Source organism: Penicillium antarcticum (assembly GCF_028974205.1).
Source record: "Penicillium antarcticum strain IBT 31339 chromosome Unknown utg000009l_segment0_segment0, whole genome shotgun sequence".
NCBI classification, from domain to species: Eukaryota; Fungi; Ascomycota; class Eurotiomycetes; order Eurotiales; family Aspergillaceae; genus Penicillium; species Penicillium antarcticum.
The window spans coordinates 4,101,264-4,117,972 of NW_026695307.1; the positions used below are offsets into that span (position 1 = coordinate 4,101,264).

Below are 16,709 nucleotides of genomic sequence, written 5' to 3' on the forward strand. Positions count from 1 at the left end.
CCGGAGATATATTCTTCGTACGTAGAATCCTACCACCTTTGAACAAAGTCTTTCTTCTAAGCTAGCAGAAGCTTCGCTTTCTTGTTATATAGCTACGTACGTTTAATTATAAGCTATTCATGAAGCTTAGGTTTTCTAGCAATCCTAGAGGTCAATGACGCAATTTTCTCGTTTATCTCCTTGATATTATCCCTTTCTCTAAATATAGTGATAGCAGCCGTATTAAGTCGCTAGGGAGCGTTAGGGTCTCGGTAGTAAGCTATGCTTTGCTCTATATCCCGGTATTCGTAGTCGGGTTCTAAGTCGTAAAATAACGCCTAGATATCTAGCGACTTAATAGAGGATTGGTATTTAATATAGGTATCATGGTTTTGATGGTTAAGCGCTTAGCCCTATGTCGCCTCGGATGCTTTTGCTAGACGAGTTTAGTGAGAGTTCTATCACTAACAATAAAGGAATAAGGAATACTCACGGTCAATACGGTTTGCTATACTACCACGAATCCTATGCACGTGTAATATATCTCTGAAGCACTCCCGACGAGCCAGACTTGTAAAGTTGTGCCGCAATAAAGAGAACGTTAGTGCTCTATTTTGTTTAGGTCCTTCTGGCGTAACCATTCGAAAAAAAGGAGTATCTCTTACACTCTCCTCCTATTTAAGCGTATATGATTCTCTACCCTTAGGTGGCTTTGCATTCAGAACCTCTGCTATAGTACTAAGGCCTTTAAAAGCACCGTTAGCTATGCCATGCACTATCACCCAAAAAACAAAATTCATCCCAAGAATTAGATGTTCTCTGAACTAGTTCTTAGGCCTTATATACTCTAAATCAGCTTTTAGGGTTGAGTATAGTGTAGATAGGGCTATAGTCTTATAAAATTGTATTGTCGCGACAATACCATCCTTTTAGAAACTCTAAATCGATTGTTACCTAACGCTTTAGAGAACTAGTCTAAGGGCTCTATTTGATATTAAATATAATATACTATTATTTTCTTATTAGCATAATATTTGATAGTATAGGCTAAACACAAACCCTATAGTATAAATATTCGTTAGAGTTACGATAAGCACTTAACTTAACTATAGCACCCGCCCTAGCACTAGATCTAGAAAATATAGCGAGAGCACTTCTAGTCTAAACACGTACCCTCTTATATCTATAATCGTGCTAATCGTTGCCAAAAAGACCGCGAAGAAGATATTCGATATCCTTAGCCGTGACCGTGGAGCGTTCTCGCGGCTTCGTCGGTAGATTGTACTTAGGTGTTAACTCTATCCTAATGAACTTCAAAATATTAGAATGATTTATAGCGAACCAGTGTATAAGTCTTATATTTAGGATATTATCCTTGATTTCACGAGGAAGGGAGCGAGAGGTTTCTCGCTCCTATCTCGAAGTGAAGCTGATAAAATTTAGATAAGTAGTCTTCTGTGAAGGAAGTTTTTTTCTTGTTGCAATATAATCCTCCGCAAAAGATTTCAAGATTTGCGGAGTTAGATCTAGCTTATCTTTTGAAAAGTTAGTATCGGCCGCTTCCTTTCGAGAAAGTCTCTACCTCCTAAATATTAATATACGCCTATTAGCTACAATTAGATAACTTATAGAGTCTAGTTTAAGACGGACTTATTATATTTATTGACTATAGTAGGTGCTAGCGCTTTATAGTATATAATATTATCCTCTCTTTCTCGCTCGGTCTAATACTCGTAAGTGAAGCCACGTAATGCGGCAAGTGCAATACGCTTATTAAGAGCTCTCTAGAGATCTTTAGGGAACATAGTCTTGAATACTAGGGGAAAGAAAAAATATAGCGACAAGCCGGAATCAATGCCTCGGTCAGGTATTTATTGCCCTGGCTAGTTATGCGGAGAGACATCCATCATCTTGTCACCCGTTCTCACCCCGTTCTCACCTCTATCACCTCGGTCTCCAGAATTCTCACCCATATCACCCACACTCACCCTAAGACATTTTTTTTTCTCTATTTTAATTTTCAGGGCGCCTCGAGAATTGGCCGCGTAGATTAATGGGCTTAAGTACGGCTGAGCGGACGGGAAGCCCTGTTCTCCACACCCTCTGGTCGTATGTACCTGAATTAGCATTTAAGAGGAATATATAGTGAAGAGGGGAACACGAAGGGGAACTCGATCCTGCCTGTCTGTCTGCGAACCAGGTCGGCCACTAGGGGTAGTAGGAATATAAGAGAGGAGAGCACATAGAGGTGGTAGTGAAGAAGAAAGTGTGTCTGTCTCTATCCTGCTAGTAGGAAGACTTATATATCACAAAAGCCTAAGTCATCCGATACACCGCTAATTCATGAATCATGCAGTAAGCAATTCCCCCACTACAATATTTAATATACTTTTATTAAGAGGAGACTTCGTACTCGATACTAGGGCAAACTCGCACGTAGTGCCATATTATAGTGTATTGATACGGTAATATTACTTCCTCATTCCCGGCAGAGCGAGGCCTTAGGGCTGTACTAGACTGCCGTACCGAATCTACATACAAGCGGTGTGGATCCAGCGAAGCTCAAGAAAGTTAGTTTGGGCTTAGTAATGATAGATTTGGTCTGAAAACTAACGCAGTCACCATAAAGCCGTAATGCGTCTTTACACTAGCAAATATATATACCATATGGATCTAGGCATTTGAGTTGCTGGCTTAAGCGACAAGTCTCACAATCGATTCTACTTGAAAATATTTTTTGTTGAAATTCAGGGACGATGCGAAGCTGAAATAGTACACGTGCCAAGTATTAACATAGAGAGTAGGATGGTTTGTTGCAACGGTAGAGCATGTGATAAATGAAATCCAAAAGTAGACAGCCTGTGAAAAGCAGCTGGAAACAAAAACAGTAAGGATAGAATTATATCATGGATTAGGAGACGGAGGTAAGAATCGAAAAACTCGACAATTGTATCAATAGAGCGTACATCGACTGAGTTACTCATCTTGAACACTAAGAAGCAAGATCAAAATTTAAAGATGAGCAGTTCTTGGCAGTATTTTGAAGTAGGAGCTTGCTCAATTGCTGCATGTTTTATTTATAAATAGTCTGTAAGATGTCGACTGCCCATGTATGATCTAATATACAATTCGCTATGTCTTAAACTCAACGGGTCTGAGTGTTTCAAGCCGACTAGCCAACGCTCTGATCCACATAAGGTTAGCAAACTGGCCCCGTACGGGGAAAAAGTTCAGGGATTGTAAACTAGGCAGCGACTTATTCCTTCAGTATTACGATGACAGTACCGTCAAAGACCATCAAAAGACTGACATAATTTTCCACGGCCGGAGAAAAGCAGGTGAGGTAGAGATATGTCGGAGATGAATTATGACCCGAAATGAAACATGCATGCTCTTTCACGGACTCGATGATGGGATCGGCAATATGGGAGAAGGGACCTGCAAAACTTTGGACTCACATTTGAAAAAAAAACGTGCCATTCAAGCATTCGAGTTTATTCACATCTTCTATTCTTAAAGATTGGTTTGTGAAGAATTCGTCAACCGACTAATGTCACATCATCGTCTGACTAACTGCATCCCATCTCCAGAGAATCACGATGGTAGCTTCCTTGGGAAAGGGGATGAGAAAGCTCGTCGTTCTGGTAGCCACCTCTCTCACGGTTTTTGCTACCTATCGTCTCAGCCATGCTGGAGATCCTGTTCTCACCAGCGGGTTGTCCGAGACTATCAAAATAATTAACGGATGCACTGCTCTCGAACCTCGCGATAACTTGACCGATATCCCTGACTTTGGAATACCCAACACTGTCCACCAAATATGGAAGACAGCCAACATCCAAGAATATTTTTCGAAGATAAAACCATCCCAAGAGGCATGGAAGACCCTACTGGAGCCCCAAAATTACACCATCAAGCTTTGGACTGACGATGATGTCCTTGAGCTCATCAAGTCCAAATACACATGGCTGCTGCCAACATACACGAACTACCCTTACAACATCCAACGTGCCGACATCGCCAGACTGCTGGTTGTACATACCGAAGGCGGTATCTACGCTGATCTGGATGTTTATCCAGAGTCAGCCGAGCAGATAAAATGCCTCCAACATCTAGGCTTGCAAGCAATATTCTCCCCAACAACAGGTACTCTCGGTCTAAGTAATCACTTCTTTATGGCTGAGCGTGATGCTCCAGTCCTACAGTGGTTACTTTATGAGGCAAAGCGGCGGGGACGTGGTCTGAAGCCGCGATGGATAGCTCTGCCGTACCTACAGGTCTTCTGGTCTACGGGGCCTATGATGTTGACAGCAGCATTCAAAGAATACTCCTGGATATATGGATCATTATGGGATATCTTGGGGCTTCTAGACGAAGGGTATAGTGGTACAGTGATACAACATGCTGCTGGGCGGTCATGGCATGCGTTGGACGGACAGGTGCTGAATTACATTGCGGATCATTTGGAGATGGGGCTACATATAAAGGGCGTTGCATGTATTGTTATGGTAGTAGGAAGTATTTATGTTGTTAGGAGATACTATGGTAGACGGTACTCCAGGGGAGGTACAGAGCCACGGATTGCCCAATGCTAGGAAATGAGTTTGACAACTCACACAGAGCCGAGAAGCTTGAAAATTGATTGGGCTGTGCTTGGCGCCGGGAAAGGAGTGTCAATAAAACTCCAAGAAATATACCTAATGAAGCCTTTCGAAGCCCATCGCGTCGTTACTAATTTCAGAATAGAGACGCACATCTTGTATAACAACTTACAAAGGCTGCAGGTGTATGCTCAAGTAGAATAGAACTAACAACTGACGAGCATGAACAACACCGTTCACATTCCGTCAGCACTAATAGTCGAGCTCATGCTGGGCTTGTAGTGCCCCTCTGATCACCCGTTCCCGTCTGAAAGGCTTTCAGAAGGCCGAATCTCACTTTGACCAATTAATCTGAAAGATAAATATCTCGCAATTTAGCGAAATAATTTGCAACAGCTTGAATCACCGTAACGCTCCTTGCGCAGTACTTTACCTTGAGACGCTAGACTCCACACCAACCCTTACTACCTGTAAGGCAGAGTGTAGCGGTAATTTATAACTCGCATTTAGGTGGCAAGATAAGTTCCGAGGCTGTTCGGATGATATTTCGTTCCGTGGCAACACAAGTCCTATCTACCTTCGATGTCCGTGAAACTTACCAAAATATACCCGACGCTTATGAACTGCTGTAATACTTGAAGATAAAACAAACTATTTGATGATATCCGAAAGACGGGAATACTATGAGCATTGATCAAAGTACACTTTGTCCTTTTTATGTCTTGGAATCCGCATCCTCCATGTGCTTGTTTTTATCGCAAAGCCTGTTCGCATTGCCAAGTCTTTGTCTTAGATGCGTTACCGTAGTCTTGAATCCCCCTTTACTTGAATCACTTGTATTACATGATATACCAATGTATTTCTGGATATTAGGATGAGCATTCCACTTAAATTGGGCCCGTTTTCCAGGATTGTATTAGCCTGTACTAAATTAATCCCGTTTAAGCATGACCAAGGTTTATTAGTAGCATTGAAATTCTCATGTGGCCCATAATAGTAAGACGTGTTACGTTAACGACTATTTCACATCAGACAGTAGGCGAAATATATGGCTGCAACCCGACAAATATCCAGTCTGACATCCTCGTACAACCAACAGATTCACCTCATATCCTCCTGTCTTGCACAGAGGCCCTTCGAAGAACGGACCTCCCACGAATATTCCTTCCATCCCCCTTATTCGTATTTCGAAAAGCCATGTCGCAGAGATACCGTTTGTTGTCGTATAGTTGCTGAAGAGAAAATGCAATACAATGAATATCTCCCCATGGCAATGCGAGCTCAACTTTGATTGAAATATCGTTCGGCATTTTCTCAACTATACCACAATTTAGATCAGTTCTTCATACCTTGTCCGTCAATCGGCATAGCTGGCCCGTGTAGTGTGAAACTCCGCCCCAGCGATCTTTCCCACGTTCCCGTCGATTCTTGCATTCTGCTAGAACAGCCATGATTTTGCCCGGAAAGAGACAGTCTTCCAACCTTCCAAGGAAAAGATGAGATACCGCCTGAACTCGGTTAGCTAGTTAGCTTGAGTGTTTAAAATGTGGAAACCATAATTTTTCTTACATTGTCTCATCAAGGGTATAGTCGTCATAGCATACGACCAAAATTTGTTGACAGGGGAGATCCGTGGCCACTATGGTCGTCATGGATTGTATTTGGCGTAGATTCATTGTTCAGAGCTGAAATCCCCCAATTCTTGAATCCCGCCAACCGGAAAACGACTTTAGTATCTTTGGACACTGGAATACAGATTCCGTTGAAAGCATGGTTCAATTTCCTTGGCTCTGCTAGATGGTCCCAAACTGACACCATTTTGGACTCATTAGTATTGCAGGGTTGGACACTGGAATTGGAGTGTTAATACCAGCAAGCATCTTGGCGCGCCGAGGATGTTTGGATAATACTTTTCCAAACATGGCAAATGCGCTAGAATCGTATTATTTCCACGTGATCGTTGCAATAGTATATTCTTGGTAAGTGCCTATATGCTAACGTCTGCTCGGTAGATGATAGCATTCCCAAGGTTTCCGCATGAAGTGTCGCGTGTTTGTAATGAGCAAGGACACTCTAATCTCTCAGTTTTGGAGGCGATTTCACACTTGAGTATCAGCGGAAGATTTCTTCCACCTTCCCATTTCTGATCTAGCGTGGACTCTACAGCGTGCAATGAACCATCTTAGAGGGACAGTCTTAGTTTGACTCATCTCGTCTATCGAAAAGATCGGTCCACAGCGGCTTGATACTAAGTTTAACGAGTAACAAACTGTCCCAGCAGTATTCTTACATTGAGGGTCTTTGTTGGAATTTAAAAACCACGGCGGTCATGTTGGAGTAAGAGATCAATGAAACTTTGGAACATAGATCTTCTCGTACGGGTAATACCGGTATGTATCTCGAACTCCATGTTTGAGCCATCCACATCTCAACGACTTCAATAAGAACTCTTTGTCGACAAAGATAAACATCAATTCAAGGCTTCAGCCTTCGTCGCATCCCATCATAGCACTTACTATGGAACCTTGACTTAAGAGAACTATCGCCAAGTCAATAGACATCAACTCCGAAGCCCCACAATGTTCAGGGCTATTGCGCGGAGTTTTGGCTCTGCAAAGATAGTAGTGGCTATCGAGTCTCATAAACCGCAGGCCCGCCATGTAAAGGTCCTATTCGAATGCTCTTGGCCGGCATCAATCTCTCAGGCTGGTGATGATATGGGTCTTGCTCTCGTACCGCACTGGTAGCTGTTAACGCTGCGACGTTCCTTATTGGGCAAATTATCATTCGCCTGCTTCATCATACTGGTGTATGTTTGATTATCTTGGTTCATCGGGCTCATACTCAAAACTAACTTAGTCAAATCGATGTGTCATCCGTGCTTTGTACATCTGAAGTTGGACTACGATAAAAACTGCTCGAAATGACTGGAGGCCGTGGCATAGTGGTTGCTTGGGATGCTGTCGGTGGGTCTGAATGGGACGGAATTGTTCCCGCTCTTGAGTCCCGTAGAACGATTGTTCACTATGGTTTGCTGCCTGGCAGGCCCTCATTATATCGTCTGTTTACCCGTGTCCACAGACGCGAAGCGTCATGTAACTACTATGAGACTGGGTCTATTCGACTGAACGCCACTCACTGCAACTACGTTTGGACGAGTGTTTTCAACTGATTCGTGATGGCGTAGCGACGTCAAATGTAGTGGCTCTGTTCCTGTCATCAGATATCCGACAGGCGCTGTAATGTGAAGCCACAGCGGGACGTCAAGGGAAAGTACTGTTATCCATGTTAGACATATGTTAGATGTGGAATGTAATGCTTTATGTGAGCGTGAACAATAAGGCTACCGTATTTCTTGCAATAACCGAAAAAAAAGAAGAAGAAATAACTTTGGGACAAATGGCTTCATGAAACAATTGGATGAGGACGGAAAGGCAATGGTTTGTTTTTTGAAGTACATTTTGAATATATAAGCTCCATTTTACCCATCAAAGCCCTGTGTAAAGAGGAATCTTCCTTGGATCGATGGCCCGGGGTCGCATGTCATGGTACATTCTCGGGCAAATTTCTTCCATAGAAAAATAAGGTAATTGACGGGCTATCAGCCCAAAGAGGCATTTAATTTGCACTCGCATAAATCCTCGATACTCCATGTTGTCATAGCTTCGACCCTCAACATAACTAGGATCAATAATTCCAACAAATCCTGGCGGAGCCCAACTCCCCCTGTTATTTTCAGGCTCGTCGAATGTATTTCTGATAGATTGCAAGCATGCATCATCAATAAAAAGACAGAAACATGACCGAGGCATGTCGTCTCCAACAGACAAACCGAGTGATTCCAAGTGCGCGATGAAGTCAGCACGAATCTGCTTCACTGATGCGGAGTCCCAGCGTTCCTGATCTTCAAGAACAACGTTTTTGAATGTCTCTGAGAGAATTTTCTCAGGAATTTCATCTAGAAAGTCCTTTCCGCCCAGATCGATCTCGCAGCGGACGCATTCCTCGATTTCCTTGAGACAAGCCGACCATACTTGGTCCGACTCAGGGGTATAGACGGTGCGATAAATAATGAAGCCCCAGGGCCATTTGCCACTTCTCATGAAATTAACAGAATCACGGTCGTCATGCTGCCAAGACTGTTGTCTCCACCGTGCTCTGCGTTCATCATGAGAAACCGTGAATTCGGGATGAGACCACTGTTCGGGCCATGAAGGGTGGTGGAACAATTCTTCCTCGGAATCCTCCGTTGGGGAAGATACCGATTGAGACATGGGGAGGAGAGTGCTGAATATGGCGCGTGAGGTGACAAGATAAAAAGCAAAAGAATCCAAAATTGGAAATGGACTGAAAGCGCCTTGGCAAAAAGTCTTTGGTTACATAACTTACGGAGATGAGGCTGAATCTGCGGCCCCACTCAACCCGGAAGCCTACGATCAACAGAGATCTTTAGATCATCGCACAAGCTAGGCTTGTGTTTGTTACTAAGTCACTCATCTTAGCTTCATTACACGATAATTGTACTCTCCTGTCTATCTGTCAATAAAGCCACACCCCGTCTTGGTCTAGCATTCCTTCGGCTTCGATCTTCTTCATACAGGCTTTGATTCTCTGCATAACATGCTCTGCATACCCCGGTCCAAGTGGTGGTATTGGTACGGTCATATCTATCTTTAGCCAAGGCACAGAACTGAGCCCTTGGCACTCCTGGCGCATCTCGTCGATTTCTTTATCACCATAAAGGGCGCCTGCAAAGACAGCCACGGGCAGCTCGGAACAGTCCATGCTGCCGCAATTCTGCCTTGCGGTGAGGGGACGGGTGAGTCCTTGCAGCAAGAGGGGTATCTCAACTGCCCCCGAAGAGCTACTGGTGACATTATGCAGAACTATGGATGATTTTAGCCTTCAGCAAGGGCTGGTTTTGTTCTCTCTCCTACCTTCGTATTCCGGTAAGTAAAGAGGTTTGACAGCGTTTAAAACCTGGGGGTCGGTGCTGCCACAGGTGATAACTGGCAATGGCGACATCGTGACTGAGATCAAGTTATAAGTGCAAGAATTCAGTCTGCAAAAGAAAATCAAAGAAATTCTTGTCCAGATGCTCGTTCTTATAACCATGGGCGTGTGGTGTATAGATGATCTTCCCTGCAGCTGCTATTAACTGAGCGAATCGATTTCCTTAACGGGCCAAAGCTGAACTTTGCTGACACAAACACATCGACCCCTCTGAAATCCCCCTCAAACTCCCTTAAAAGTTCGATTATAGTATATCACTTTGGTCGAAGTTAACTGAGGCCAAACTCCAAGCAAATGCCGAACACCGGTCAATATAGCCGCAATTGCTATCCGTGTCGACAGCGACGCTGCAAGGTACGGTGGTCATGGAATAGGCGAGTGAATTTTACCCACTAACAAATGTGACCCCAGTGTGATCTTGCACTTCCTTCCTGTAGCCAATGTCTACGAATAGGAATTTCATGTGCAGGGTATCGGGATGAGACTAGCATGCGCTTCCGCAATGTCAACATTTCGTCGTTTCAACCGAGAACGAGGCACTCTCGTCGAATCATACGTAATCCCGATGCACCAACGGCCCAAGCGGACTTGGACAAAAATAGCGACATCATTCTGTCCAGATGATAAGTGAGCCTTTCCAAGTGTGGAGCCACCATGTGATTCCATTGGACCTACACAAGTTCTCAGTCGAATTAGTCGATACGAGCATAGACAGTAGCATGTTCGCTACCATTCCACGCATTATATCCAGTACAGAAGCAGGTTCCTCGGTTTATGCCGTCTGCAATGCTATTGCATGCGCATATATAGCTAGTATAACGGGGACTACAGCAGCAAATGCCAACAGAATTTGGGCGTATGTGGGCGCACTAGAAACTGTCAATGGAGCTCTAGATGATCCTGTCCAATGCAAGGATGACAGCACATTGTTAGCGATTTGGATGTTTGTGGTGTACGAGGTATGATTTATTCACCAGTGGGTAACTATAGGCCAAATGGACTGATTGATCCAAAGTTCCTATCGAATCCTCACCTTACATCAGTGATAGGGTCAGAGGAAGGAGACCGCCATTGTCAAGGCATGGCCAGTTTAATTTATCTCCGGGGCTACGAGCAATTCACGACGCAGGATGGGCGAAATCTCGTCTGGTTTGTCTGTTATTGCACTGTAAGACATCTTGAACCTGGAGTTTTCTGTCAGTATCTCTGACAGCACTAGCAAGCCAAAGCGCTCGTCGCCGGCCGAGAGTCACCCGTAGAAGTGTTGGGCTGGATCAACGGGCTCCGTCAATATGCGAAACCATCCGAGGATATTCTAGTTCAAGCATGTTCCTTTGCCTACCACTGCAATCGCCTTTCTAGTCGAATTAAAAAGGTGCTAGCCGATAGTTCTGATTTGGTGTTAGCCTCCTACTCATCCATATTGCAAGAGATGGATGAGACCGAGAACATTTGGAATCCTTCCTACGACTCTGGTCAGCCCTCAATATCGTCAATCGGAATACATGCATACCAAGGAAATTTCCAAATGCATCTCTCGGCGAATGTTTCAGTCTTTCTGCTTTGTGCCTCTCAAGCGGGCTGCTCGCAACAGCAGCATATGTATTCCACGGCGAAACAAGGACGCTGCGCTGCTGCTTTCCGTGCTACAGCTACGAGGATCTTCCATGCACAGGGCATTTTACCGGGTATTGATAATTTGCCTCGTGAGAAGTTCAATCTTGGATGGGCAGATGCGGTTATGGTGTACGGATCGTTAAGAACCATCGCAACATCCCCGATGTCACTAGGCTGGCAGAAAGACGCGGCGAATAGGGTTAGCGTAATGATTAAGGAGCGACTTGGTTTTCAACTGTCGCTATAGATACATAACTTTGTTAATTTCTAATCGCCTGTCATATCTGCTCCAGACACATACCCCGAAAGCCAATACCTGCGTCCAAAGTCCAAGTAAACGGCGGTATGAGCGTATGAGGAAGTCTATCCCCGGTTTTCTCCAAGTCCAAAGACCTGTTCGTCAAGCCGATTCGTCAGTCAAAGTAGTGGGCGTGGACATACGGCTGTTACTCCACCATCTCCGATCAAAAGGCGACTGGGATGTGTGCGTGTTCTTCCGCTATCAGATATTGGCACGCCAACAAAAACCTAGACGGTCAATTCAGCCACCTCTAAGGACCTCATCGAGATCATTACTGCTTCGCATCCTATCAATGTGACAACGAAAACATTTGCCGGTTCAGAGACGGATAAGCTCGTCGGAGCCTCTGTTTAGCCTATCATATCGCTGGTGCGTCATCAGTCTGACCTCATAGCAACAGGAACGGCTGGGGCTGGGTCAATGAAAGCCAGCATCACTTCGAACTTTGCGATAATAATCGCGCTAAAATCTAGCATGTGGAAGGGATTGAGCAGTGTTCTGGGTGTATCACTCGCTGCTACGGCTTTCGGTGCGGCTGTGGTATTTCAGTAATAAATTGCGTATCGCTTTGGGCCTTGTCTAAACTCACTGTGACTCGTCATTTCGTCGTTGAGGACGTCATTCAAAGGCTATGTTCGCTCCTTCGTCCTCTTATTGTATCTAATATTACCTAGCCTCACACCCAATTTTCTCCCCTCGAGGTTGTTGCTCTTGACTACTCGCGTAGTCTAATGCTTGAAGGTACGTTGTTTCTGTTACGGTGTAGTTAGGACAGAAGTATCAGGACGTTATCTGAGATCACTCTCCATGGTCGCGGCAAAAATTGGACTGGCTCAAGCATTGCCTGCTCTCAAAAGCAAAGAACGGCGAGGAAAACAACAAAAAGACGGAAAAAAAAACATACAACAGTAAGGATTCGCTAGTGGTCACCCACCTAACTACTAACTTACCGGCGTGTGGCTTAAGTACGGCTGAGCGGACGGGAAGCCCTGTTCTCCACACCCTGTGGTCGTATGTACTTCACTTGTCTTAAACTTCGTATAATAGCCAGAGACATTTAATTGTAAATTAAGTGGACCGGTATGTAAATGGACAGCACATTACATACAGGGTGGGAAAAGCGTGTACATTAGGTGAGAATCATTCAGCAGCATCTTAACTCAGTAACGATTCATTAATCCAACTTACATAACATCGCAGATACTCTGGTTCAAGGACCACGAATTTGGTTCATTCGCATTGAACTTTCTGCGCAATCATTACAATAGCCATCTATTGCAACAGATTAATAGATTTTTGATTGATTGGTTATTATCGCGGGATGTACAGACGGTGTACAAAGAATTAAAATTTATGAAAGCAATGGGCATATCATTGAGGTCATTGCATACAACTTGGAAAACCTGTAGTATATATGGGAGGCCAGGTTCATCACAATGAAGGGTTTTTGTGGGAAAAGAGTCACCCCACAACCGTGCTGGGGATCCACGGAAACAGTTATGCGACGAGTTTCTTTGTATTGAGCTGGCGTGAGAACAACATCCAGGGTCTTCATTTGGGGAGGTTCCCCGTATGGCCGAAACACGTAGACTGATAGATGCTCGAATCAGGATCAATAAATAGTCGTCAGCACGAGCTGAAGCTATCATACTCTCTGTAAATAAGTAGTGCGTGCTTATGGTCGATCTAGTTCTCTGTGGCATTCCATAAAAAGTAATTACAGGTCCTTATGGAATCTCGCTTCCTCCCCAAAGGCTAATTGGATACACAACCATTGACTATTGAAGTGCCGAACCTGAACACTGCTTCATGGAGACTTTTCACAAGAGGATTGCTCACCCTATTTCTTTCGAAACACTCCTCAGAGACGTTTGAGCGGCCCAAACTTGCGATCGAGTCCTTCGTTCATTTCTCGAGTCATCCTAGCCCTTTCCGACTCCACTTCTTTGAGAAATGGCTCATTCTCCTTTGTTGGAGGAGGATATATTTCGAAAATCTTCTCATACTGACCCTCATCGGGGAGATAGTTTCTCCGTTCTCGCGAAGATCCACATAATTTCTCGCCTGTCCTCAATGTTATCTTCTCAAGACTTGAATGCTCATGTCTCCGACCAAAGAAGCGCTTTCCAAATTCGTGTGCTTTGAATTCGGTCAACACCGACAGCATCGATTCGTGCGTCCAGTCGTCTAGATGCATCCGGTCCGCTTGATCCATACCCTTCGAGTCGTCTTCGTCCGCATATTGCTCCCTCAGCTGCTGTCTCAATTGTCGCTCTAGTTGTCGTCTTAGCTGATGCTGCAATTGCCATTCTAACTCCACTTGCCGGACTCCCAGCTCGACATGAATGGATAGCTGGCGAAGGTTTAGAAAGCCTTTTGCCAAACAATCAATGGGTCGGCTAGGCTATAGGGGCTTCTGGTCAGCTTAACCCAAGCTCAATATTTGATGAAACTAACCCATTCACCATCCGTATTCATGTCAACCTCCAGTGTAGTTAGATTGGGACACGACTGGTCCAAGATGCCGATCTCCTTCCCACTAAGAACTTCTCTTTCTCTATCAGGATGCTCGATCGCATGCAGGCAAAGGCGTTTCAGATCTGGATGATTAGCCACAGCATGTACTGAAGGAACATACCCCTTGGCAGTCAGACTTTCCAGGGTATGAAATGAAAGCAAGAATGAGTCAAGTTCTGGATGAATCATGGCTGTCTCTTTGCAGTACCGTGTTATGGTGAAACTGGTTAGATTCAGTACACAGCCGCCGAGATTCTCCAGAAAACCTGGGTTGTCGTCTGGACCCAAGCTGAGAGACCGCAAGTTATGCCATGAAAACTGCTCTCGCCAAAAGGAGGCTTCGGGTCCAATCAGATAGCCGTTCAAGGAAAGACTCGGCTCAAATTGGTTGCAACTTCTTTCCGGGGAGACGTATTCCAAAATCTTTCTACGAAAGGAGGACGGGCGGTGCGTCCCGCACCACCCTCTTCTATATCGACTGACCGAGAGGCATAAATCTTCAATATTTGGATATGCAGCAAACATATCTCGAAGCACTGAAGCATGCTCCACTGGTCCCTCTTCATAATAGGATGCATTAGTAGGGACGTAGATATGCAGTGTCTGTACAGCCAGTATCGGGGCGCTGGTTTGCCTCTCATGATAATAATCGAGCAGATGGAGCCTCGGTGATCCCTTGTGTTCATTCAATGAAATCAAAAATCTCTCCGTCAAAGGAAACTTGCCGTGAAAGCTATCTTCTTTTTTTAGTATATGTCCCCAGGTAAGTGCATAAGGCTCTGCACAGTAGCTTCATGGAACATAGCAGGAGGCCTTACTAGATATCGCGAATATTAGGCATTTGCTTCACTAAGCTAGTCAACGAATGGCTGGAATGCTCGAGTTTTCGGCGGACAGTCGCCATTTCTGCTCTATCGTGTATTCTTGCGAGCCTCAATTCGCGCACCTGAGTTCTTATATTCTCGTCGTGAAGGAGTCGGTTAAAGAGGCTGTATGACAGATCTTTCGCTTTGGCTGGGTCATCAACATCGCTAGGCAACACATCCCAGTTCTCGCCGGTAGTCTCTGACTTGCGTAGTGTGACCGATCGGTACAAAAGTGGAGTGGCGAGTTCGTTGAACAACTTGCACACCTCGCACAAGTTTTTAAGCTCCCTTCGAGTGGACACCTGTATGTATGCTTTCAGGATGGATGTTTATGGTACATGTAATCACTCGAATCTTACCTGAAAGACAAGGTCCCATATATACGGTATGTCTTCTGGTGCTCTCATGGTCCTTGTGTTCATTCTTCAATTTGGGTCGAGAAATAAGGAGAGTGGTATTCATGAAGGAGGGTAGTAGCATTGGGAGATACCACTAACCATTAATAGCTTAGTGCTCGCACTAAGCAGACCCAAGAACCTACCCAACTAGAGTTAGCCCGCATATCAATATAAGAAATATTTTGCAGACTCCAGCAGCATGGGTGATCCAGCATGCTTGAAATTTTAATCCTTGATTGATATTTTCTATTGATATATATATTGCTAAACACTTTAGTAGATAAGTACAGTATTAATATTCCGCAACAGGTGCCGTGAGCAAATACCTGACTTGCGTATTGTTTCCTTGAGAGGTGAGATAGAATCAGGCTATGCTATAGTTCAGATACATCAGTAAGATACGTCCGCTGTGTTGCCCAGCAGAATTTGATGTCTACTGGGTTGATTACCTGGATAGATGCAGTCCAAGCAAGAATGCGATAAATGCCATGACATAGCCAGAACATGCAAACAATAATCTTGACCAAGACAAATCAAACATTTCTTCTCCTACGCCGTTCAACTTCCGTCCTCTCCCATTCCTTCAGACATGGTGCAACAAATATCTTCCGTCGCCAGGTTTGAATAAGCGTGCCGGACATAACAACAATCCAAAGTAGAACGACTACCACAGAGAAGATCTATTCATGTCAGCCACCAACTATCATACACCACAAATCAATAGATAACTCACTGTACCCAAAACCTTGAAGAATAATGAAGGCAGCTCGCTCGCAATCGTGGTTGTTGCGACAGTAAATACCCCAAGTGGGAAAGTAAACCCCCACCAACCCATATTAAATGGGAATTTTGAACGAGTAATAGAGGCGATTGCGAAGAAAAGCCAGACAAGCCCAAATCCCCACATTATAAGACCGACTATGAAGCCTAAGATATAGAGAATAGGGCCAGCTGAAATTTGCGAGGGTAAGCTCTGTGTGACAGGGAAAACCCTGACGGCTTCTTTTCCAAGTTGCATAATACCAAATGCACCTTGACCTAAGGGTCCCAGGGGAAGAAAAACAGACACAATGACTTCACGGGGAGGGATCTTGTGTATCGTCAGGCGATGAAAGTACATAACGAGTACCATCATTGCTAGAGGAACTCCAGTTCCCCACAGTATATAACTGATTATGATAGTCCAGAGTGCGTGTTGCTCATTTTCTAACACTGAGGCCACTATTCCACCTGAGGCAGCAGCAACAACAGTCGGCACAACAGGGAGTAACCAGGCCGCAGTCATTCCCGAAAGTTGATTCGAATGACGAGACATTCTACGAGTCGGCGTTAGCATGTCCTGGAACTTCCAAAATGGGAAGAGAGGCTGGAAGATCGGCGATTCTTACATGACAAAAGGCAAATACACATTATTTGC

The 16,709-nt window shown here is 44.5% G+C and overlaps 6 protein-coding genes across 6 annotated transcripts; 1 reads left to right on the forward strand and 5 right to left on the reverse strand.

Annotated features, from left to right (window-relative positions):
* Nucleotides 1-653: 653 nt before the first annotated feature.
* N7508_009908 (uncharacterized protein) lies at nucleotides 654-2,108 on the reverse strand (the record flags this gene model as incomplete). Its single annotated transcript, XM_058467968.1, has 4 exons — nucleotides 654-798; nucleotides 1,365-1,505; nucleotides 1,711-1,763; nucleotides 1,968-2,108. The coding sequence occupies 4 exons, from the start codon at nucleotides 2,106-2,108 to the stop codon at nucleotides 654-656; spliced, it is 480 nt and encodes a 159-aa protein (XP_058315814.1).
* A 1,470-nt stretch (nucleotides 2,109-3,578) lies between these two features.
* On the forward strand, nucleotides 3,579-4,574 carry N7508_009909 (glycosyltransferase family 32 protein; the record flags this gene model as incomplete). The annotated part of the gene is made up of 1 exon (XM_058467969.1): nucleotides 3,579-4,574. The coding sequence occupies one exon, from the start codon at nucleotides 3,579-3,581 to the stop codon at nucleotides 4,572-4,574; it is 996 nt and encodes a 331-aa protein (XP_058315815.1).
* A 3,494-nt stretch (nucleotides 4,575-8,068) lies between these two features.
* Nucleotides 8,069-8,854, reverse strand: N7508_009910 (uncharacterized protein; the record flags this gene model as incomplete). The annotated part of the gene is made up of 1 exon (XM_058467970.1): nucleotides 8,069-8,854. One exon carries the CDS (start codon nucleotides 8,852-8,854, stop codon nucleotides 8,069-8,071), a length of 786 nt encoding a protein of 261 aa, XP_058315816.1.
* Nucleotides 8,855-9,119: 265 nt separating this feature from the next.
* N7508_009911 (uncharacterized protein) lies at nucleotides 9,120-9,605 on the reverse strand (the record flags this gene model as incomplete). The annotated part of the gene is made up of 2 exons (XM_058467971.1): nucleotides 9,120-9,466; nucleotides 9,518-9,605. The coding sequence occupies 2 exons, from the start codon at nucleotides 9,603-9,605 to the stop codon at nucleotides 9,120-9,122; spliced, it is 435 nt and encodes a 144-aa protein (XP_058315817.1).
* A 3,767-nt stretch (nucleotides 9,606-13,372) lies between these two features.
* N7508_009912 (uncharacterized protein) lies at nucleotides 13,373-14,217 on the reverse strand (the record flags this gene model as incomplete). The annotated part of the gene is made up of 2 exons (XM_058467972.1): nucleotides 13,373-13,864; nucleotides 13,969-14,217. The coding sequence occupies 2 exons, from the start codon at nucleotides 14,215-14,217 to the stop codon at nucleotides 13,373-13,375; spliced, it is 741 nt and encodes a 246-aa protein (XP_058315818.1).
* A 1,608-nt stretch (nucleotides 14,218-15,825) lies between these two features.
* N7508_009913 (C4-dicarboxylate transporter/malic acid transport protein) lies at nucleotides 15,826-16,607 on the reverse strand (the record flags this gene model as incomplete). Its single annotated transcript, XM_058467973.1, has 2 exons — nucleotides 15,826-15,972; nucleotides 16,026-16,607. The coding sequence occupies 2 exons, from the start codon at nucleotides 16,605-16,607 to the stop codon at nucleotides 15,826-15,828; spliced, it is 729 nt and encodes a 242-aa protein (XP_058315819.1).
* Between the last annotated feature and the right edge of the window lie 102 nt (nucleotides 16,608-16,709).